The sequence below is a fragment of the Callithrix jacchus genome, chromosome 7, assembly GCF_049354715.1.
Source record: "Callithrix jacchus isolate 240 chromosome 7, calJac240_pri, whole genome shotgun sequence".
Lineage (NCBI taxonomy): Eukaryota > Metazoa > Chordata > Mammalia > Primates > Cebidae > Callithrix > Callithrix jacchus.
In genome coordinates this window covers 36,610,404-36,635,155 of record NC_133508.1, presented here as the reverse complement: position 1 = coordinate 36,635,155, position 24,752 = coordinate 36,610,404, and the positions used below count along the sequence as shown (strand labels likewise).

Here is a 24,752-nt window from a genome sequence, read left to right as displayed (position 1 = left end):
AGAAACTCATTGGTAGCTTGATGAGGATAGCTTTGATTCTATCTATAGATTACTTTGGGCAGTATGGCCATTTTCACATTATTAATTCTTCCTAACCATGAGTATGGAAAGTTTTCCTATCTGTGTCCTCTCTTATTGCCTTTAGCAGCAGTTTGTAGTTCTCCTTGAAGAGGTTCTCCATATCCTTTTTTAGTAGTATTCCTAGCTATTTAATTCTCTTTGTAGCAATTGTGAATGGGAGTTTGCTCATGATTTGGCTCTCTGTTTGTCTGTTATTGGTGTATAGAAATGCTTGTAATTTCTGCAAAATGATTTTGTATCCTGAAACTTTACTAAGTTGCTTATCAGCTTAAGGAGATTTTTGGGCTGAGACTATGGTGTTTTCTAAATATACAATCATGTTGTCTGCAAACACAGACAATCTGATTTCCTCTTTTCCTAATTGAATACCCTTTATTTCTTTTTCTTGCCTGATTGCTCTGGCTACAACTTCCAATACTATACTGAATAGGAATGGTGAGAGAGGGCATCCTTGCCTAGTGCCAGTTTTCATTGGGAAAGCTTCCAGTTTTTGCCCATTCAATATGATATTGGCTGTGGATTTGTCGGAAATACCTTTACTAATTTGAGAGATGTTCTATCAATACCTCATTTATTGAGAGGTTTTAGCAGAAAGTTATGTTGAATTTCGTTGAAGGCCTTTTCTGCATGTGTTGAGAAGATCATGGGGTTTTTGTCTTTGGTTCTGTTTATGTGATAGATTACGTTTGGAGATTTACATCTGTTGAACCAGCCTTACATCCCAGGGATGAAGTCTACTTGATTGTGATGAATAAGCTCTTTGATGTGCTGTTGCATTCGATTTACCAGGATTTTACTGAAGACTTTTGCATCGATGTTCATCATGAATATTGGCCTGAAGTTATCTATTTTATACTTCATATGGAACCAAAAAAGAGCCCGCATAGCCAAGTCAATTCTATGCAAATAGAACAAGGCGGGAAACGTCACACTACTGGACTTCAAATTATACTATGAGGCTGCAGTAATCCAAACAGCATCGGACTGGCAGCAAAACAGAGATACAGAGCAATGGAATGGAGCAGATGCCTCGGAGACAGCACACCATACCTACAATCATCCGATCTTTGACAAACCTGACAAAAACAAGCAATGGGGAAATGATTCCCAATTTAATAAATGGTGTCTGAAAACTGGCTAGCCATGTGCACAAAGCTGAAAGTGGACCTCTCCCTGACATTTTACACTAAAATTAACTCTAGATGAGTTAAAGATTTATACCTAAGGCCTAAAACCATAAAACCTCTAGAAGAATACTTAGACAAAACCATTCAGGACATAGGCATAGGGAAGAGCTTCATGACTGAAACACCAAAAGCAATGGCAACAAAAGCCAAAATACAGAAATAGGATCCAGCTAAACTTAAGAGTTTCTGCACAAAAGAAAGCAATCATCAGAGTGAAACAGCAACCAACAGCATGGGAAAAATTGTTTACGATACACCTATCTGACAAAGGGCTAATATCCAGAATCTAAAACGAACTAAACCAGATGTACAAAGATGAAACACCCATTCAAAAGTGGGTGAAAGATAAGAATAGAAACTTTTCAAAAGAAGACATTTATGAGGCCAAAAAACATATTTAAAAATGCTTATCATCACTGGTCATCAGGAAAATGCAAATTAAAACCACTTGGAAATACAATCTCATAAAACTTAGAATATTGATCACTGAAAAATCTGGAGACAACAGATACTGGAGGCGATATGGACAAAAAGGGACAGTTTCAAATTGTTGGTGGTAGTGTAGATTAGTTCAAACATTATGGAAGAGAGTGTGGTGATTTCTCAAAGATCTGGAAATAGAAATTCCATTTGAACCAGCAATCCCACTACCGGGTATATACCGAAAGAATCAAAAATCATTCTATTATAAAGACACAGGCACATGTATGTTCATTGCAGCACTGCTTACAATAACGAAGACCTGGAACCAACCCACATGTCCATCAACAATACACTGGACCAAGATAATGTGGCACATATACACCATGGAATACTATGCAGCCATAAAAAGAATGAGTTCATGTCTTTGTAGGGACATGGATGAATCTGGAAACCATCAATCTCAGCAAAGTGACACAAGAACAGAAAACCAAACACCACATGTTTTAACTCGCAGGTGGGTGTTGAATAGAGGGCATCCAGGGGCACAGGGAGGGGAATGTTTCTCCTTCTCCTCTGGCTAAAAAACATACTCGAAAATAAGAGCAATATAATGCTTTCTCTTGACCCCGTTATGCCTTGACCTTCTTTCAATTGCTTTTCTTCCACATTTTTCCCATGAAGGCTTCTACTTTTGCCACTCAGAGCAAGGTCCAAGGACCAGCAGCATCAGCGTTGCATGAGAACTTACTGAAAATGCAGAATCCCAAGTCTGCTGATTGACAGTGTGAATTGTTAACAAGGTTTCCAGCGGCTTTTCTTAAGTTTAAAAACTTCTGGGCTACACTGATTGTATATGATGACAAATTATATACATGTGTGGCTGTGGATATATGCTTCTTTTCACCTACTGTAAATAGAACACAGTTCTTCATGGTGAGGTGCTTCCATCCCTAATGACGTCCTACCAGTGAGAAAGGCAGGAAGAGACAGAGTATTTATGCTGTGATTCTCTGGTAAATTTTGGCACTAGAAAGTCACTTTATGTTCTCCCTAAATTTCTAACCGTACCCTATCTTTTTCTGAAGAATAATTTCAATTACCATCCTTCATTACATAAACCTGCTTCCTGTTTCTTCGTGTACTTTGTCTTTCTCAGACTTTATTTCCTCTTTTACCACTTCCTTCTTTCTAATTTTCTGATTTTCCCCAGGTCTTGGAATATCGTGAATTCAAACTAATTATTCAGCTCCTTTTCAGCACTCTCAATACACAGTCTGTTGCCAACACCTGATAGGATGTATCGTGTATCACCGTTTCACTTCTCTCTTTTCCATGCTGGGCATTTAGGTAGTACTTTCCTTTGGCTATTAGTGTGTATCCTTCCTCATGAGTTTAGAGAAATATTCGGTCCAATGACTTGTTAAATAAGAAATGATTCTTACCTTCTAATTTTTCATTTATTGTCTTCATTTCTTTTTGATATGTAGCATCGAGTAAACACACATGGTTCTCTTGAACACTCTCAGGAAGACTCTGTTAAAAATAATTTCAATAAATAAGTTCAATTTAAAAATCCTAATAATTAAGAGTATCAAAATTTCCTAATTAAAAGGCAATCTTTAAAGCAAAATTTCCTACTTTAAACGCAATTTGATTTAAGGGCAGACATGTATTAAAAACCAAAACATTTTGATGCAAAGCTTCATAAACGGGGTATAGATCAAGCTTTTCTTTACCTTCAGGTGGGTGTTAACTTGGTTCCTGAGCAGGAAAAATCAATCACATTCCCAAGAAAACTCACTCGTGCGTATTTCCAAACTAACTCACTTGAAAATAACTAACTTACGTTACAGTTCTCATCAAAAATAAATATGGCACTTTGAACAAAATACAAAACACTTGCTACTTACCATAACACATACTGCATTAAGCATTTAAAATACTCATGACTATAGAATTGTTTAGTGTTAAAAATGATGCATTTCATTAAGACAGCTTTCAGAGTCTGTCATATAATGTCTGCACAGAAAATTCAAAAAACTGCTTTATTTAGGTAAACAGGAACAGAAAATAATCAGAAAGTTTCTGATAAAATTTAAAATTATAGGAACAGGGCTTGAATACAATGAAAATGCACTAAGAAAAACATCATGTCATTTCTAAATGAAAGCGCACAAGTATTAAAGTCTTCGTGTCTAATGACAAATTAGATAAAATCGACTTCTCTATTGACTTCCAACCTTTGCTGTGACCACCATGCAGCAGCTTCTTATTTCTAAGAGGTCAGATACCTGCCCCGTCATTTCACAGTTGTGACTTTAAAATAGATTGCTATTGTTTGACACTTATGCTGCTGCAGCTTGACAGCCACAAAGGGCCTCAAAAGGTTATATTTGTAAAAATTATTTTTATTTTTTAAAATACTGCCCAACCAAACTGTTGTTATTATAGCCCATGGGTTTCCTACTCCTCATGCTTTCCTTTCTCCTGAAATGTTCCCTCAGATCTATACTGAATAGTAAAATAATTCCATACTTCCATTTGCAAGGCATTAGGTTTTCAGGTCCCAAGTTTTACAAAACTACAGTTTAAACTGTCTCTCTATGAATCCAATTAGAACTTTTATACATAGAGATATACCATGTCATACATTTGCCCATAGCTGGACTCACTGTAATTCTTTAGTTTGTAGACAAATTTACTGCAGATTCCAGGGGAATTCCTAGTGAGTCCTGAGCTTTATTTTTTATACTATACCTCATTGGCTTCTTAATTTAATCCTACAGATGAGAAGAATTTTACTATGAAGAAATAACCTACTTAGCACATAGATTCTCCATAAAGTATATTCTAAAAAATATCGGAAAGACTAATTTTGGGGTGAGATATGCAGAGGTGAGAAAATAAACCTAAGACTCTGGGGTTATGTTTGCACATCAGGCAATACTAATACTTTTGAAAAAATCAATAATACACAGTACCTCAGAATCCCAAGAATTTTTTTCATCTTCCTCTTGTTTAGATTCTGATGGGAACATTTGATCTATAAAAGGTTAATAAGAGACACATTCATGAGAACATTTCTCTACTATACATTTTAGAAGCATATACAATTCCATTTTCATTCAAGAATCTTTTTTCCTCTGCAGCCTGTATATTCCTATTGTAGATTACAATCACAATTTCTATAGTCAATCCATTAAAAGTGAAATCTCAAAAATCTAAAAATTAACTTTATGTCATTAATTAGAATGCAGAAAAACTAGAAATTTGACTCACTTGTATAAATTATTTCTTCACAAAGCAGTCATATCCTCTTCTCCCGTGACACACAGTATGTCCCATGTTTGCTATTCATTCAGAAACCTTTCGGTACCTATCATCTCTCATTTCTTTGTAAATTTTTATCTTTTACTATTACTTGGTTTGATCGACTCAGCAATATCTATCACACAGTTCTCCAAAAAAGATTATTTATCAATCAGTAAGATATTTTAAGAATATTGACTTTTTGATGTTAGTAAAATATATGTCCAACCCTTTTAAGTTTCAACATGCCATGGCAGTACATTGGGTGTGCTTTGGATGTGTGTGCGGTTTAGAAAGATAAGCTTAAAAAACCTGTATTTCATGTAAAGTAAGAACTGCTTTAATTACAATGACACAGTTCTTCCCAAATGCAGCAATATCTTCAGAGCCAGCTTGTGACACCTTGGAGAAACATCAGAAATATATAGAAAGGAAATAATTGCCTTATGTAACCTAATGTTCTCACATGTTACAGGATGAAATCAAGGCCCACACAAGAATTGAAGTGCTCTCAGCCCAAGGAGACAGAAAATGAATTTATAATATAAACTCTGTCCAGGTTTCTTTATCAACAAGAAGTACAAATTATGACTATTCCAATCAGGTTAAAAGAAAAGCAAACATGCACAACTAAAACTTAAAAGACTGTTTAATCTTTTGCGCTACATTTGTAACTTGACCTCTAAGAACTGTACATCTGGTTTTAAAAAGTAAATTTCACTTGTGGTCTCTGCATCCCTAACGTTCACATTTCATGCAGAGGGTCCAAGAAACTCAAATCGTACATTGGTAACTCACCATTTTCACTCATTGTTAGATGTATATCGTGGATCATTTCAGAGATCTAACCTGTTGTAACACTGTAGCTCTAATAATCTGTGTGTCAGTTTTAGTTGTTAGTGGAATGTACGACTGCACATGGAAATACTTTGTTTCTTATTTTTTAAAATGTATTTACTTTGATTTAGGTGCATACTATATCTGGCATTTCTCCCCATGCTATCCCTCTCTGCCCTCCCCACCCTCCCCACCACCCACTTTCTCTCCCCTAGTCTCCTCAACTGTCCCCAGTGTGCCATGCTCCTCTCCCTGACTCCAGGCCTTCTCACTGTTCAACACCCACCTATGAGTGAGAACATATGGTGTTTGACTTTCTATTCTTGTGTCAGTTTGCTGAGAATGATGGTTTCTGGATTCAACCAAGTGCCTATAAAGGACACAAACTCATCCTGTTTTTATGTCTGAGTAGTATTCCACGGTGTATATGTACCCCATTTTCTTTGTCCAGTCTATCATTGATGGGCACTTGGGTTGGTTCCAGGCCTTTGCTATTGTACACAGGGCTGCAATGAACATACGTGTGCATGTGTCTTTATAGTAGAACAATTTATATTTCTTTGGGTATATACCCAGTAGTGGGATTGCTGGGTCAAATGGAATTTCTATTTCTAGATCCTTGAGAAATCGCCACACTGTCTTCCACAATGATTGAACTAATTAACACTCCCACCAACTGTGTAAGAGTGTTCCTATTTCTCCACATCCTCTCCAGGATCTGTTGTTGTCTCCAGAATTTCTAATGGTCAGCATTCTAACTGGCATGAGATGATACCTCAGTGTGGTTTTGATTTGCATTTCTCCAATGACCCGTGATGATGAACATTAGTTCATATGTTTGTTGTCCTCATATATGTCCTCTTTTGAAAAGTGTCTGTTCGTATCCTTTGCCCAGTTTTGAATGGGGTTGTTTGTTTTTTCTTGTATATCTGTTTAATTCTTTGTAGTTTCTGGATATTAGCCCTTTGTCAGATGGGTAGATTGCAAAATTTTTTCCCATTCTGTTGGCTGCTGATTCACTCTAATGATGGTTTCTTTTGTTGTACAGAAGCTCTGGAGTTTCATTAGATCCCATTTGGGTATCCTGGCTTTTATCGCCATTGCTTTTGGTGTTTTAGTCATGAAGTCCTTGCCTATGCCTATGTCCTGGATGGTTGTGCCTACGTTTTCTTCTAGTGTTTTTATGGTGTCAGGTTTTATGTTTAAATCTTTGATCCATCTGGAATTAATTTTAGTGTAAGGTGACAGGTAGTGGTCCAGTTTCTGCTTTCTGCACATTGCTAGCCAGTTTTCCCATTACCACTTATGCAACATGGAGTCCTTTCTCCATTGCCTGTTTTTGTTGGGTTTGGCAAAGATCACATGGTTGTAGATGTGTGGTGTTTCTTCTTGGGTCTCTGTTCTGCTCCATTGGTCTATGTTCTGTTTTGGTATCAGTCCCATGCTGTTTTGATTACAGTAGCCTTGAAGTATAGTTTGAAGTCTGGCAGTGTGACGCCTCTGGCTTTGTTCTTTTGCTTAGGATTGTCCTGGCTATGTGGGGTCTTTTGTGATTCCATATGAAGTTTAGGTGTTTTTTTCCAGTTCTGTGGAGAAAGTCATTGGTAGCTTGATGGGGATAGCATTGAATTATCTATAGATTACTTTGGGCAGTATGGCCATTTTCTCGATATTGATTCCTCCGAACCATGAGCATAGAATGCTTTTCCATCTCTGTTGTCCTCTCTTATTGTGTTGAGCAGCATTTTGTAGTTCTCCTTGAAGAGGTTCTTCACAGCCTTTGTCAGTTGTATTCCTAGGTATTTAATTCTCTTTGTAGCAATTGTGAATAGGAGTCTGCTCATGATTTGGCTGTCTGTCTGTTATTGGCGTACAGAAATGCTTGTGACTTCTGCACAATGATTTTGTATGCTGAGACTTTACTGAGGTGCCTATCAGTTTAAGAAGACTTTGGGCTGAGATGATGGTGTTTTCTAAATATACAATCATGTTGTCTGCAAATACTGACAATCGGATTTCCTCTTTTCCTAATTGAATACCCTTTATTTCTTTTTCTTGCCTGATTGCTCTGGCTACAACTTCCAATACTATACTGAATAGGAATGGTGAGAGAGGGCATCCTTGCCTAGTGCCAGTTTTCATTAAGAAAGCATCCAGTTTTTGCCCATTCAGTATGAGATTGGCTGTGGATTTGTCAGAAGTAGCTTTTACTATTTTGAGATATGTTCCATTGATACCTCATTTATTGAAAGGTTTTAGCAAAAAGGGTTGTTGAATTTCCTTGAAGGCCTTCTCTGCATCTATTGAGATGATCATGTGGTTTTTGCCTTTGGTTCTGTTTATGTGATAGATTACGTTTGGGGATTTACATCTGTTGAACCAGCCTTGCATCCCAGGGATGAAGTCTACTTGATTGTGATGAATAAGCTCTTTGATGTGCTGTTGCATTCGACTTACCAGTATTTTACTGAAGACTTTTGCATCGATGTTCATCATGGATATTGGCCTGAAGTTTTCTTTTTCATACTTCATATGGCACCAAAAAAGAGCCCGCATAGCCAAGTCCATTCTAAGCAAATAGAACAAAGCGGGAGACATCACACTACCGGACTTCAAATTATACTACGAGGCTACAGTAATCAAAACAGCATGGGACTGGTACCAAAACAGACATATCAACCAACAAAACGGGACAGAGGCCTCGGAGGAAACACAACATACCTACAACCATCCGATCTTTGACAAGCCTGACAAAAACAAGCAATGAAGAAATGATTCCCAATTTAATAAATGCTGTTGGGAAAACTGGCTAGCCATGTGCAAAAAGCTGAAAGTGGGCCCCTTCCTGACATCTTACACTAAAATTAACTCTAGATGCATCAAAGATTTATACATAAGACCTAAATCTATGAAAACTCAACAAGAGTACCTAGACAAAATCATTCAGGAAATAGGCATAGGCAAGAGCTTCATGACTGAAACACCAAAAGCAATGGCAACAAAAGCCAAAATACACAAATGGGGTCTAATTAAACTTAAGAGTTTCTGCACAGAAAAAGAAGCAATCATCAGAGTGAAACAGCAACCAACAGCATGGGAAAAATTGTTTACCATATACCTATCTGACAGTGGGCTAATATCCAGAATCTAAAAGGAACTAAAACAGACGTACAAAAACAAACAAACAAACAAACAAAAAACAAAAATAACCCATTCAAAAGTGGATGAAAGATATGAAGAGACCCTTTTCAAAGGAAGACATTTATGAGGCCAACAAACATATTTAAACATGCTTATCATCACTGGTCATCAGGAAAATGCAAATCAGAACCACATGGAGATACCATCTCATGCCACTTAGAATGGCGATCATTTAAAAATCTGAAGACAACAGATACTGGAGGCGATATGGACAAAAAGGGACAGTTTCAAACTGTTGGTGGTGGTGTAGATTAGTTCAACCATTATGGAAGAGAGTGTGGTGATTTCTCAAGGATCTGGAAGTAGAAATTCCGTTTGACCCAGCAATCCCACTACCGGGTATATACCAAAAGAATCAAAAATCATTCTATTATAAAGACACAGGCACATGTATGTTCATTGCAGCGCTGCTTACAATAACGAAGACCTGGAACCAACCCAAATGCCCATCAACAATACACTGGACCAAGATAATGTGGCACATATACACCATGGAATACTATGCAGCCATAAAAAGAATGAGTTCATGTCCTTTGTAGGGACATGGATGAATCTGGAAACCATCAATCTCAGCAAAGTGACACAAGAACAGAAAACCAAACACCACATGTTCTTACTCACAGGTGGGTGTTGAATAGAGGGCATACAGGGGCACAGGGAGGGGAATGTTTCTCCTTCTCCTCTGGCTAAAAACATACTCGAAAATAAGAGCAATATAATGCTTTCTCTTGACCCCGTTATGCCTTGACCTTCTTTCAATTGCTTTTCTTCCACATTTTTCCCATGAAGGCTTCTACTTTTGCCACTCAGAGCAAGGTCCAAGGACCAGCAGCATCAGCGTTGCATGAGAACTTACTGAAAATGCAGAATCCCAAGTCTGCTGATTGACAGTGTGAATTGTTAACAAGGTTTCCAGCGGCTTTTCTTAAGTTTAAAAACTTCTGGGCTACACTGATTGTATATGATGACAAATTATATACATGTGTGGCTGTGGATATATGCCTCTTTTCACCTACTGTAAATAGAACACAGTTCTTCATGGTGAGGTGCTTCCATCCCTAATGACGTCCTACCAGTGAGAAAGGCAGGAAGAGACAGAGTATTTATGCTGTGATTCTCTGGTAAATTTTGGCACTAGAAAGTCACTTTATGTTCTCCCTAAATTTCTAACCGTACCCTATCTTTTTCTGAAGAATAATTTCAATTACCATCCTTCATTACATAAACCTGCTTCCTGTTTCTTCGTGTACTTTGTCTTTCTCAGACTTTATTTCCTCTTTTACCACTTTCTTCTTTCTAATTTTCTGATTTTCCCCAGGTCTTGGAATATCGTGAATTCAAACTAATTATTCAGCTCCTTTTCAGCACTCTCAATACACAGTCTGTTGCCAACACCTGATAGGATGTATCGTGTATCACCGTTTCACTTCTCTCTTTTCCATGCTGGGCATTTAGGTAGTACTTTCCTTTGGCTATTAGTGTGTATCCTTCCTCATGAGTTTAGAGAAATATTCGGTCCAATGACTTGTTAAATAAGAAATGATTCTTACCTTCTAATTTTTCATTTATTGTCTTCATTTCTTTTTGATATGTAGCATCGAGTAAACACACATGGTTCTCTTGAACACTCTCAGGAAGACTCTGTTAAAAATAATTTCAATAAGTAAGTTCAACGTAAAAATCCTAATAATTAAGAGTATCAAAATTTCCTAATTAAAAGGCAATCTTTAAAGCAAAATTTCCTACTTTAAACGCAATTTGATTTAAGGGCAGACATGTATTAAAAACCAAAACATTTTGATGCAAAGCTTCATAAACGGGGTATAGATCAAGCTTTTCTTTACCTTCAGGTGGGTGTTAACTTGGTTCCTGAGCAGGAAAAATCAATCACATTCCCAAGAAAACTCACTCGTGCGTATTTCCAAACTAACTCACTTGAAAATAACTAACTTACGTTACAGTTCTCATCAAAAATAAATATGGCACTTTGAACAAAATACAAAACACTTGCTACTTACCATAACACATACTGCATTAAGCATTTAAAATACTCATGACTATAGAATTGTTTAGTGTTAAAAATGATGCATTTCATTAAGACAGCTTTCAGAGTCTGTCATATAATGTCTGCACAGAAAATTCAAAAAACTGCTTTATTTAGGTAAACAGGAACAGAAAATAATCAGAAAGTTTCTGATAAAATTTAAAATTATAGGAACAGGGCTTGAATACAATGAAAATGCACTAAGAAAAACATCATGTCATTTCTAAATGAAAGCGCACAAGTATTAAAGTCTTCGTGTCTAATGACAAATTAGATAAAATCGACTTCTCTATTGACTTCCAACCTTTGCTGTGACCACCATGCAGCAGCTTCTTATTTCTAAGAGGTCAGATACCTGCCCCGTCATTTCACAGTTGTGACTTTAAAATAGATTGCTATTGTTTGACACTTATGCTGCTGCAGCTTGACAGCCACAAAGGGCCTCAAAAGGTTATATTTGTAAAAATTATTTTTATTTTTTAAAATACTGCCCAACCAAACTGTTGTTATTATAGCCCATGGGTTTCCTACTCCTCATGCTTTCCTTTCTCCTGAAATGTTCCCTCAGATCTATACTGAATAGTAAAATAATTCCATACTTCCATTTGCAAGGCATTAGGTTTTCAGGTCCCAAGTTTTACAAAACTACAGTTTAAACTGTCTCTCTATGAATCCAATTAGAACTTTTATACATAGAGATATACCATGTCATACATTTGCCCATAGCTGGACTCACTGTAATTCTTTAGTTTGTAGACAAATTTACTGCAGATTCCAGGGGAATTCCTAGTGAGTCCTGAGCTTTATTTTTTATACTATACCTCATTGGCTTCTTAATTTAATCCTACAGATGAGAAGAATTTTACTATGAAGAAATAACCTACTTAGCACATAGATTCTCCATAAAGTATATTCTAAAAAATATCGGAAAGACTAATTTTGGGGTGAGATATGCAGAGGTGAGAAAATAAACCTAAGACTCTGGGGTTATGTTTGCACATCAGGCAATACTAATACTTTTGAAAAAATCAATAATACACAGTACCTCAGAATCCCAAGAATTTTTTTCATCTTCCTCTTGTTTAGATTCTGATGGGAACATTTGATCTATAAAAGGTTAATAAGAGACACATTCATGAGAACATTTCTCTACTATACATTTTAGAAGCATATACAATTCCATTTTCATTCAAGAATCTTTTTTCCTCTGCAGCCTGTATATTCCTATTGTAGATTACAATCACAATTTCTATAGTCAATCCATTAAAAGTGAAATCTCAAAAATCTAAAAATTAACTTTATGTCATTAATTAGAATGCAGAAAAACTAGAAATTTGACTCACTTGTATAAATTATTTCTTCACAAAGCAGTCATATCCTCTTCTCCCGTGACACACAGTATGTCCCATGTTTGCTATTCATTCAGAAACCTTTCGGTACCTATCATCTCTCATTTCTTTGTAAATTTTTATCTTTTACTATTACTTGGTTTGATCGACTCAGCAATATCTATCACACAGTTCTCCAAAAAAGATTATTTATCAATCAGTAAGATATTTTAAGAATATTGACTTTTTGATGTTAGTAAAATATATGTCCAACCCTTTTAAGTTTCAACATGCCATGGCAGTACATTGGGTGTGCTTTGGATGTGTGTGCGGTTTAGAAAGATAAGCTTAAAAAACCTGTATTTCATGTAAAGTAAGAACTGCTTTAATTACAATGACACAGTTCTTCCCAAATGCAGCAATATCTTCAGAGCCAGCTTGTGACACCTTGGAGAAACATCAGAAATATATAGAAAGGAAATAATTGCCTTATGTAACCTAATGTTCTCACATGTTACAGGATGAAATCAAGGCCCACACAAGAATTGAAGTGCTCTCAGCCCAAGGAGACAGAAAATGAATTTATAATATAAACTCTGTCCAGGTTTCTTTATCAACAAGAAGTACAAATTATGACTATTCCAATCAGGTTAAAAGAAAAGCAAACATGCACAACTAAAACTTAAAAGACTGTTTAATCTTTTGCGCTACATTTGTAACTTGACCTCTAAGAACTGTACATCTGGTTTTAAAAAGTAAATTTCACTTGTGGTCTCTGCATCCCTAACGTTCACATTTCATGCAGAGGGTCCAAGAAACTCAAATCGTACATTGGTAACTCACCATTTTCACTCATTGTTAGATGTATATCGTGGATCATTTCAGAGATCTAACCTGTTGTAACACTGTAGCTCTAATAATCTGTGTGTCAGTTTTAGTTGTTAGTGGAATGTACGACTGCACATGGAAATACTTTGTTTCTTATTTTTTAAAATGTATTTACTTTGATTTAGGTGCATACTATATCTGGCATTTCTCCCCATGCTATCCCTCTCTGCCCTCCCCACCCTCCCCACCACCCACTTTCTCTCCCCTAGTCTCCTCAACTGTCCCCAGTGTGCCATGCTCCTCTCCCTGACTCCAGGCCTTCTCACTGTTCAACACCCACCTATGAGTGAGAACATATGGTGTTTGACTTTCTATTCTTGTGTCAGTTTGCTGAGAATGATGGTTTCTGGATTCAACCAAGTGCCTATAAAGGACACAAACTCATCCTGTTTTTATGTCTGAGTAGTATTCCACGGTGTATATGTACCCCATTTTCTTTGTCCAGTCTATCATTGATGGGCACTTGGGTTGGTTCCAGGCCTTTGCTATTGTACACAGGGCTGCAATGAACATACGTGTGCATGTGTCTTTATAGTAGAACAATTTATATTTCTTTGGGTATATACCCAGTAGTGGGATTGCTGGGTCAAATGGAATTTCTATTTCTAGATCCTTGAGAAATCGCCACACTGTCTTCCACAATGATTGAACTAATTAACACTCCCACCAACTGTGTAAGAGTGTTCCTATTTCTCCACATCCTCTCCAGGATCTGTTGTTGTCTCCAGAATTTCTAATGGTCAGCATTCTAACTGGCATGAGATGATACCTCAGTGTGGTTTTGATTTGCATTTCTCCAATGACCCGTGATGATGAACATTAGTTCATATGTTTGTTGTCCTCATATATGTCCTCTTTTGAAAAGTGTCTGTTCGTATCCTTTGCCCAGTTTTGAATGGGGTTGTTTGTTTTTTCTTGTATATCTGTTTAATTCTTTGTAGTTTCTGGATATTAGCCCTTTGTCAGATGGGTAGATTGCAAAATTTTTTCCCATTCTGTTGGCTGCTGATTCACTCTAATGATGGTTTCTTTTGTTGTACAGAAGCTCTGGAGTTTCATTAGATCCCATTTGGGTATCCTGGCTTTTATCGCCATTGCTTTTGGTGTTTTAGTCATGAAGTCCTTGCCTATGCCTATGTCCTGGATGGTTGTGCCTACGTTTTCTTCTAGTGTTTTTATGGTGTCAGGTTTTATGTTTAAATCTTTGATCCATCTGGAATTAATTTTAGTGTAAGGTGACAGGTAGTGGTCCAGTTTCTGCTTTCTGCACATTGCTAGCCAGTTTTCCCATTACCACTTATGCAACATGGAGTCCTTTCTCCATTGCCTGTTTTTGTTGGGTTTGGCAAAGATCACATGGTTGTAGATGTGTGGTGTTTCTTCTTGGGTCTCTGTTCTGCTCCATTGGTCTATGTTCTGTTTTGGTATCAGTCCCATGCTGTTTTGATTACAGTAGCCTTGAAGTATAGTTTGAAGTCTGGCAGTGTGACGCCTCTGGCTTTGTTCTTTTGCTTAGGATTGTCCTGGCTATGTGGGGTCTTTTGTGATTCCATATGAAGTTTAGGTGTTTTTTTCCAGTTCTGTGGAGAAAGTCATTGGTAGCTTGATGGGGATAGCATTGAATTATCTATAGATTACTTTGGGCAGTATGGCCATTTTCTCGATATTGATTCCTCCGAACCATGAGCATAGAATGCTTTTCCATCTCTGTTGTCCTCTCTTATTGTGTTGAGCAGCATTTTGTAGTTCTCCTTGAAGAGGTTCTTCACAGCCTTTGTCAGTTGTATTCCTAGGTATTTAATTCTCTTTGTAGCAATTGTGAATAGGAGTCTGCTCATGATTTGGCTGTCTGTCTGTTATTGGCGTACAGAAATGCTTGTGACTTCTGCACAATGATTTTGTATGCTGAGACTTTACTGAGGTGCCTATCAGTTTAAGAAGACTTTGGGCTGAGATGATGGTGTTTTCTAAATATACAATCATGTTGTCTGCAAATACTGACAATCGGATTTCCTCTTTTCCTAATTGAATACCCTTTATTTCTTTTTCTTGCCTGATTGCTCTGGCTACAACTTCCAATACTATACTGAATAGGAATGGTGAGAGAGGGCATCCTTGCCTAGTGCCAGTTTTCATTAAGAAAGCATCCAGTTTTTGCCCATTCAGTATGAGATTGGCTGTGGATTTGTCAGAAGTAGCTTTTACTATTTTGAGATATGTTCCATTGATACCTCATTTATTGAAAGGTTTTAGCAAAAAGGGTTGTTGAATTTCCTTGAAGGCCTTCTCTGCATCTATTGAGATGATCATGTGGTTTTTGCCTTTGGTTCTGTTTATGTGATAGATTACGTTTGGGGATTTACATCTGTTGAACCAGCCTTGCATCCCAGGGATGAAGTCTACTTGATTGTGATGAATAAGCTCTTTGATGTGCTGTTGCATTCGACTTACCAGTATTTTACTGAAGACTTTTGCATCGATGTTCATCATGGATATTGGCCTGAAGTTTTCTTTTTCATACTTCATATGGCACCAAAAAAGAGCCCGCATAGCCAAGTCCATTCTAAGCAAATAGAACAAAGCGGGAGACATCACACTACCGGACTTCAAATTATACTACGAGGCTACAGTAATCAAAACAGCATGGGACTGGTACCAAAACAGACATATCAACCAACAAAACGGGACAGAGGCCTCGGAGGAAACACAACATACCTACAACCATCCGATCTTTGACAAGCCTGACAAAAACAAGCAATGAAGAAATGATTCCCAATTTAATAAATGCTGTTGGGAAAACTGGCTAGCCATGTGCAAAAAGCTGAAAGTGGGCCCCTTCCTGACATCTTACACTAAAATTAACTCTAGATGCATCAAAGATTTATACATAAGACCTAAATCTATGAAAACTCAACAAGAGTACCTAGACAAAATCATTCAGGAAATAGGCATAGGCAAGAGCTTCATGACTGAAACACCAAAAGCAATGGCAACAAAAGCCAAAATACACAAATGGGGTCTAATTAAACTTAAGAGTTTCTGCACAGAAAAAGAAGCAATCATCAGAGTGAAACAGCAACCAACAGCATGGGAAAAATTGTTTACCATATACCTATCTGACAGTGGGCTAATATCCAGAATCTAAAAGGAACTAAAACAGACGTACAAAAACAAACAAACAAACAAACAAAAAACAAAAATAACCCATTCAAAAGTGGATGAAAGATATGAAGAGACCCTTTTCAAAGGAAGACATTTATGAGGCCAACAAACATATTTAAACATGCTTATCATCACTGGTCATCAGGAAAATGCAAATCAGAACCACATGGAGATACCATCTCATGCCACTTAGAATGGCGATCATTTAAAAATCTGAAGACAACAGATACTGGAGGCGATATGGACAAAAAGGGACAGTTTCAAACTGTTGGTGGTGGTGTAGATTAGTTCAACCATTATGGAAGAGAGTGTGGTGATTTCTCAAGGATCTGGAAGTAGAAATTCCGTTTGACCCAGCAATCCCACTACCGGGTATATACCAAAAGAATCAAAAATCATTCTATTATAAAGACACAGGCACATGTATGTTCATTGCAGCGCTGCTTACAATAACGAAGACCTGGAACCAACCCAAATGCCCATCAACAATACACTGGACCAAGATAATGTGGCACATATACACCATGGAATACTATGCAGCCATAAAAAGAATGAGTTCATGTCCTTTGTAGGGACATGGATGAATCTGGAAACCATCAATCTCAGCAAAGTGACACAAGAACAGAAAACCAAACACCACATGTTCTTACTCACAGGTGGGTGTTGAATAGAGGGCATACAGGGGCACAGGGAGGGGAATGTTTCTCCTTCTCCTCTGGCTAAAAACATACTCGAAAATAAGAGCAATATAATGCTTTCTCTTGACCCCGTTATGCCTTGACCTTCTTTCAATTGCTTTTCTTCCACATTTTTCCCATGAAGGCTTCTACTTTTGCCACTCAGAGCAAGGTCCAAGGACCAGCAGCATCAGCGTTGCATGAGAACTTACTGAAAATGCAGAATCCCAAGTCTGCTGATTGACAGTGTGAATTGTTAACAAGGTTTCCAGCGGCTTTTCTTAAGTTTAAAAACTTCTGGGCTACACTGATTGTATATGATGACAAATTATATACATGTGTGGCTGTGGATATATGCCTCTTTTCACCTACTGTAAATAGAACACAGTTCTTCATGGTGAGGTGCTTCCATCCCTAATGACGTCCTACCAGTGAGAAAGGCAGGAAGAGACAGAGTATTTATGCTGTGATTCTCTGGTAAATTTTGGCACTAGAAAGTCACTTTATGTTCTCCCTAAATTTCTAACCGTACCCTATCTTTTTCTGAAGAATAATTTCAATTACCATCCTTCATTACATAAACCTGCTTCCTGTTTCTTCGTGTACTTTGTCTTTCTCAGACTTTATTTCCTCTTTTACCACTTTCTTCTTTCTAATTTTCTGATTTTCCCCAGGTCTTGGAATATCGTGAATTCAAACTAATTATTCAGCTCCTTTTCAGCACTCTCAATACACAGTCTGTTGCCAACACCTGATAGGATGTATCGTGTATCACCGTTTCACTTCTCTCTTTTCCATGCTGGGCATTTAGGTAGTACTTTCCTTTGGCTATTAGTGTGTATCCTTCCTCATGAGTTTAGAGAAATATTCGGTCCAATGACTTGTTAAATAAGAAATGATTCTTACCTTCTAATTTTTCATTTATTGTCTTCATTTCTTTTTGATATGTAGCATCGAGTAAACACACATGGTTCTCTTGAACACTCTCAGGAAGACTCTGTTAAAAATAATTTCAATAAGTAAGTTCAACGTAAAAATCCTAATAATTAAGAGTATCAAAATTTCCTAATTAAAAGGCAATCTTTAAAGCAAAATTTCCTACTTTAAACGCAATTTGATTTAAGGGCAGACATGTATTAAAAACCAAAACATTTTGATGCAAAGCTTCATAAACGGGGTATAGATCAAGCTTTTCTTTACCTTCAGGTGGGTGTTAACTTGGTTCCTGAGCAGGAAAAATCAATCACATTCCCAAGAAAACTCACTCGTGCGTATTTCCAAACTAACTCACTTGAAAATAACTAACTTACGTTACAGTTCTCATCAAAAATAAATATGGCACTTTGAACAAAATACAAAACACTTGCTACTTACCATAACACATACTGCATTAAGCATTTAAAATACTCATGACTATAGAATTGTTTAGTGTTAAAAATGATGCATTTCATTAAGACAGCTTTCAGAGTCTGTCATATAATGTCTGCACAGAAAATTCAAAAAACTGCTTTATTTAGGTAAACAGGAACAGAAAATAATCAGAAAGTTTCTGATAAAATTTAAAATTATAGGAACAGGGCTTGAATACAATGAAAATGCACTAAGAAAAACATCATGTCATTTCTAAATGAAAGCGCACAAGTATTAAAGTCTTCGTGTCTAATGACAAATTAGATAAAATCGACTTCTCTATTGACTTCCAACCTTTGCTGTGACCACCATGCAGCAGCTTCTTATTTCTAAGAGGTCAGATACCTGCCCCGTCATTTCACAGTTGTGACTTTAAAATAGATTGCTATTGTTTGACACTTATGCTGCTGCAGCTTGACAGCCACAAAGGGCCTCAAAAGGTTATATTTGTAAAAATTATTTTTATTTTTTAAAATACTGCCCAACCAAACTGTTGTTATTATAGCCCATGGGTTTCCTACTCCTCATGCTTTCCTTTCTCCTGAAATGTTCCCTCAGATCTATACTGAATAGTAAAATAATTCCATACTTCCATTTGCAAGGCATTAGGTTTTCAGGTCCCAAGTTTTACAAAACTACAGTTTAAACTGTCTCTCTATGAATCCAATTAGAACTTTTATACATAGAGATATACCATGTCATACATTTGCCCATAGCTGGACTCACTGTAATTCTTTAGTTTGTAGACAAATTTACTGCAGATTCCAGGGGAATTCCTAGTGAGTCCTGAGCTTTATTTTTTATACTATACCTCATTGGCTTCTTAATTTAATCCTACAGATGAGAAGAATTTTACTATGAAGAAATAACCTACTTAGCACATAGATTCTCCATAAAGTATATTCTAAAAAATATCGGAAAGACTAATTTTGGGGTGAGATATGCAGAGGTGAGAAAATAAACCTAAGACTCTGGGGTTATGTTTGCACATCAGGCAATACTAATACTTTTGAAAAAATCAATAATACACAGTACCTCAGAATCCCAAGAATTTTTTTCATCTTCCTCTTGTTTAGATTCTGATGGGAACATTTGATCTATAAAAGGTTAATAAGAGACACATTCATGAGAACATTTCTCTACTATACATTTTAGAAGCATATACAATTCCATTTTCATTCAAGAATCTTTTTTCCTCTGCAGCCTGTATATTCCTATTGTAGATTACAATCACAATTTCTATAGTCAATCCATTAAAAGTGAAATCTCAAAAATCTAAAAATTAACTTTATGTCATTAATTAGAATGCAGAAAAACTAGAAATTTGACTCACTTGTATAAATTATTTCTTCACAAAGCAGTCATATCCTCTTCTCCCGTGACACACAGTATGTCCCATGTTTGCTATTCATTCAGAAACCTTTTGGTACCTATCATCTCTCATTTCTTTGTAAATTTTTATCTTTTACTATTACTTGGTTTGATCGACTCAGCAATATCTATCACACAGTTCTCCAAAAAAGATTATTTATCAATCAGTAAGATATTTTAAGAATATTGACTTTTTGATGTTAGTAAAATATATGTCCAACCCTTTTAAGTTTCAACATGCCATGGCAGTACATTGGGTGTGCTTTGGATGTGTGTGCGGTTTAGAAAGATAAGCTTAAAAAACCTGTATTTCATGTAAAGTAAGAACTGCTTTAATTACAATGACACAGTTCTTCCCAAATGCAGCAATATCTTCAGAGCCAGCTTGTGACACCTTGGAGAAACATCAGAAATATATAGAAAGGAAATAATTGCCTTATGTAACCTAATGTTCTCACATGTTACAGGATGAAATCAAGGCCCACACAAGAATTGAAGTGCTCTCAGCCCAAGGAGACAGAAAATGAATTTATAATATAAACTCTGTCCAGGTTTCTTTATCAACAAGAAGTACAAATTATGACTATTCCAATCAGGTTAAAAGAAAAGCAAACATGCACAACTAAAACTTAAAAGACTGTTTAATCTTTTGCGCTACATTTGTAACTTGACCTCTAAGAACTGTACATCTGGTTTTAAAAAGTAAATTTCACTTGTGGTCTCTGCATCCCTAACGTTCACATTTCATGCAGAGGGTCCAAGAAACTCAAATCGTACATTGGTAACTCACCATTTTCACTCATTGTTAGATGTATATCGTGGATCATTTCAGAGATCTAACCTGTTGTAACACTGTAGCTCTAATAATCTGTGTGTCAGTTTTAGTTGTTAGTGGAATGTACGACTGCACATGGAAATACTTTGTTTCTTATTTTTTAAAATGTATTTACTTTGATTTAGGTGCATACTATATCTGGCATTTCTCCCCATGCTATCCCTCTCTGCCCTCCCCACCCTCCCCACCACCCACTTTCTCTCCCCTAGTCTCCTCAACTGTCCCCAGTGTGCCATGCTCCTCTCCCTGACTCCAGGCCTTCTCACTGTTCAACACCCACCTATGAGTGAGAACATATGGTGTTTGACTTTCTATTCTTGTGTCAGTTTGCTGAGAATGATGGTTTCTGGATTCAACCAAGTGCCTATAAAGGACACAAACTCATCCTGTTTTTATGTCTGAGTAGTATTCCACGGTGTATATGTACCCCATTTTCTTTGTCCAGTCTATCATTGATGGGCACTTGGGTTGGTTCCAGGCCTTTGCTATTGTACACAGGGCTGCAATGAACATACGTGTGCATGTGTCTTTATAGTAGAACAATTTATATTTCTTTGGGTATATACCCAGTAGTGGGATTGCTGGGTCAAATGGAATTTCTATTTCTAGATCCTTGAGAAATCGCCACACTGTCTTCCACAATGATTGAACTAATTAACACTCCCACCAACTGTGTAAGAGTGTTCCTATTTCTCCACATCCTCTCCAGGATCTGTTGTTGTCTCCAGAATTTCTAATGGTCAGCATTCTAACTGGCATGAGATGATACCTCAGTGTGGTTTTGATTTGCATTTCTCCAATGACCCGTGATGATGAACATTAGTTCATATGTTTGTTGTCCTCATATATGTCCTCTTTTGAAAAGTGTCTGTTCGTATCCTTTGCCCAGTTTTGAATGGGGTTGTTTGTTTTTTCTTGTATATCTGTTTAATTCTTTGTAGTTTCTGGATATTAGCCCTTTGTCAGATGGGTAGATTGCAAAATTTTTTCCCATTCTGTTGGCTGCTGATTCACTCTAATGATGGTTTCTTTTGTTGTACAGAAGCTCTGGAGTTTCATTAGATCCCATTTGGGTATCCTGGCTTTTATCGCCATTGCTTTTGGTGTTTTAGTCATGAAGTCCTTGCCTATGCCTATGTCCTGGATGGTTGTGCCTACGTTTTCTTCTAGTGTTTTTATGGTGTCAGGTTTTATGTTTAAATCTTTGATCCATCTGGAATTAATTTTAGTGTAAGGTGACAGGTAGTGGTCCAGTTTCTGCTTTCTGCACATTGCTAGCCAGTTTTCCCATTACCACTTATGCAACATGGAGTCCTTTCTCCATTGCCTGTTTTTGTTGGGTTTGGCAAAGATCACATGGTTGTAGATGTGTGGTGTTTCTTCTTGGGTCTCTGTTCTGCTCCATTGGTCTATGTTCTGTTTTGGTATCAGTCCCATGCTGTTTTGATTACAGTAGCCTTGAAGTATAGTTTGAAGTCTGGCAGTGTGACGCCTCTGGCTTTGTTCTTTTGCTTAGGATTGTCCTGGCTATGTGGGGTCTTTTGTGATTCCATATGAAGTTTAGGTGTTTTTTTCCAGTTCTGTGGAGAAAGTCATTGGTAGCTTGATGGGGATAGCATTGAATTATCTATAGATTACTTTGGGCAGTATGGCCATTTTCTCGATATTGATTCCTCCGAACCATGAGCATAGAATGCTTTTCCATCTCTGTTGTCCTCTCTTATTGTGTTGAGCAGCATTTTGTAGTTCTCCTTGAAGAGGTTCTTCACAGCCTTTGTCAGTTGTATTCCTAGGTATTTAATTCTCTTTGTAGCAATTGTGAATAGGAGTCTGCTCATGATTTGGCTGTCTGTCTGTTATTGGCGTACAGAAATGCTTGTGACTTCTGCACAATGATTTTGTATGCTGAGACTTTACTGAGGTGCCTATCAGTTTAAGAAGACTTTGGGCTGAGATGATGGTGTTTTCTAAATATACAATCATGTTGTCTGCAAATACTGACAATCGGATTTCCTCTTTTCCTAATTGAATACCCTTTATTTCTTTTTCTTGCCTGATTGCTCTGGCTACAACTTCCAATACTATACTGAATAGGAATGGTGAGAGAGGGCATCCTTGCCTAGTGCCAGTTTTCATTAAGAAAGCATCCAGTTTTTGCCCATTCAGTATGAGATTGGCTGTGGATTTGTCAGAAGTAGCTTTTACTATTTTGAGATATGTTCCATTGATACCTCATTTATTGAAAGGTTTTAGCAAAAAGGGTTGTTGAATTTCCTTGAAGGCCTTCTCTGCATCTATTGAGATGATCATGTGGTTTTTGCCTTTGGTTCTGTTTATGTGATAGATTACGTTTGGGGATTTACATCTGTTGAACCAGCCTTGCATCCCAGGGATGAAGTCTACTTGATTGTGATGAATAAGCTCTTTGATGTGCTGTTGCATTCGACTTACCAGTATTTTACTGAAGACTTTTGCATCGATGTTCATCATGGATATTGGCCTGAAGTTTTCTTTTTCATACTTCATATGGCACCAAAAAAGAGCCCGCATAGCCAAGTCCATTCTAAGCAAATAGAACAAAGCGGGAGACATCACACTACCGGACTTCAAATTATACTACGAGGCTACAGTAATCAAAACAGCATGGGACTGGTACCAAAACAGACATATCAACCAACAAAACGGGACAGAGGCCTCGGAGGAAACACAACATACCTACAACCATCCGATCTTTGACAAGCCTGACAAAAACAAGCAATGAAGAAATGATTCCCAATTTAATAAATGCTGTTGGGAAAACTGGCTAGCCATGTGCAAAAAGCTGAAAGTGGGCCCCTTCCTGACATCTTACACTAAAATTAACTCTAGATGCATCAAAGATTTATACATAAGACCTAAATCTATGAAAACTCAACAAGAGTACCTAGACAAAATCATTCAGGAAATAGGCATAGGCAAGAGCTTCATGACTGAAACACCAAAAGCAATGGCAACAAAAGCCAAAATACACAAATGGGGTCTAATTAAACTTAAGAGTTTCTGCACAGAAAAAGAAGCAATCATCAGAGTGAAACAGCAACCAACAGCATGGGAAAAATTGTTTACCATATACCTATCTGACAGTGGGCTAATATCCAGAATCTAAAAGGAACTAAAACAGACGTACAAAAACAAACAAACAAACAAACAAAAAACAAAAATAACCCATTCAAAAGTGGATGAAAGATATGAAGAGACCCTTTTCAAAGGAAGACATTTATGAGGCCAACAAACATATTTAAACATGCTTATCATCACTGGTCATCAGGAAAATGCAAATCAGAACCACATGGAGATACCATCTCATGCCACTTAGAATGGCGATCATTTAAAAATCTGAAGACAACAGATACTGGAGGCGATATGGACAAAAAGGGACAGTTTCAAACTGTTGGTGGTGGTGTAGATTAGTTCAACCATTATGGAAGAGAGTGTGGTGATTTCTCAAGGATCTGGAAGTAGAAATTCCGTTTGACCCAGCAATCCCACTACCGGGTATATACCAAAAGAATCAAAAATCATTCTATTATAAAGACACAGGCACATGTATGTTCATTGCAGCGCTGCTTACAATAACGAAGACCTGGAACCAACCCAAATGCCCATCAACAATACACTGGACCAAGATAATGTGGCACATATACACCATGGAATACTATGCAGCCATAAAAAGAATGAGTTCATGTCCTTTGTAGGGACATGGATGAATCTGGAAACCATCAATCTCAGCAAAGTGACACAAGAACAGAAAACCAAACACCACATGTTCTTACTCACAGGTGGGTGTTGAATAGAGGGCATACAGGGGCACAGGGAGGGGAATGTTTCTCCTTCTCCTCTGGCTAAAAACATACTCGAAAATAAGAGCAATATAATGCTTTCTCTTGACCCCGTTATGCCTTGACCTTCTTTCAATTGCTTTTCTTCCACATTTTTCCCATGAAGGCTTCTACTTTTGCC

At 37.2% G+C, this 24,752-nt stretch overlaps 1 protein-coding gene across 1 annotated transcript in view; it reads right to left on the bottom strand.

Moving 5' to 3' along the window:
- The window catches only part of ANKRD30A (ankyrin repeat domain 30A), a 215,475-nt gene that overhangs the window by 117,359 nt on the left and 73,364 nt on the right, over positions 1 to 24,752 (bottom strand). The window contains exons 21-26 of the mRNA XM_078332937.1: positions 19,583 to 19,644; positions 18,044 to 18,134; positions 12,128 to 12,189; positions 10,589 to 10,679; positions 4,673 to 4,734; positions 3,134 to 3,224 (exon numbers count right to left, since the gene is read on the bottom strand). Coding sequence (XP_078189063.1) covers positions 3,134 to 3,224; positions 4,673 to 4,734; positions 10,589 to 10,679; positions 12,128 to 12,189; positions 18,044 to 18,134; positions 19,583 to 19,644 — 459 coding nt within the window. The remainder of the gene's footprint in view (positions 1 to 3,133; positions 3,225 to 4,672; positions 4,735 to 10,588; positions 10,680 to 12,127; positions 12,190 to 18,043; positions 18,135 to 19,582; positions 19,645 to 24,752) is intronic.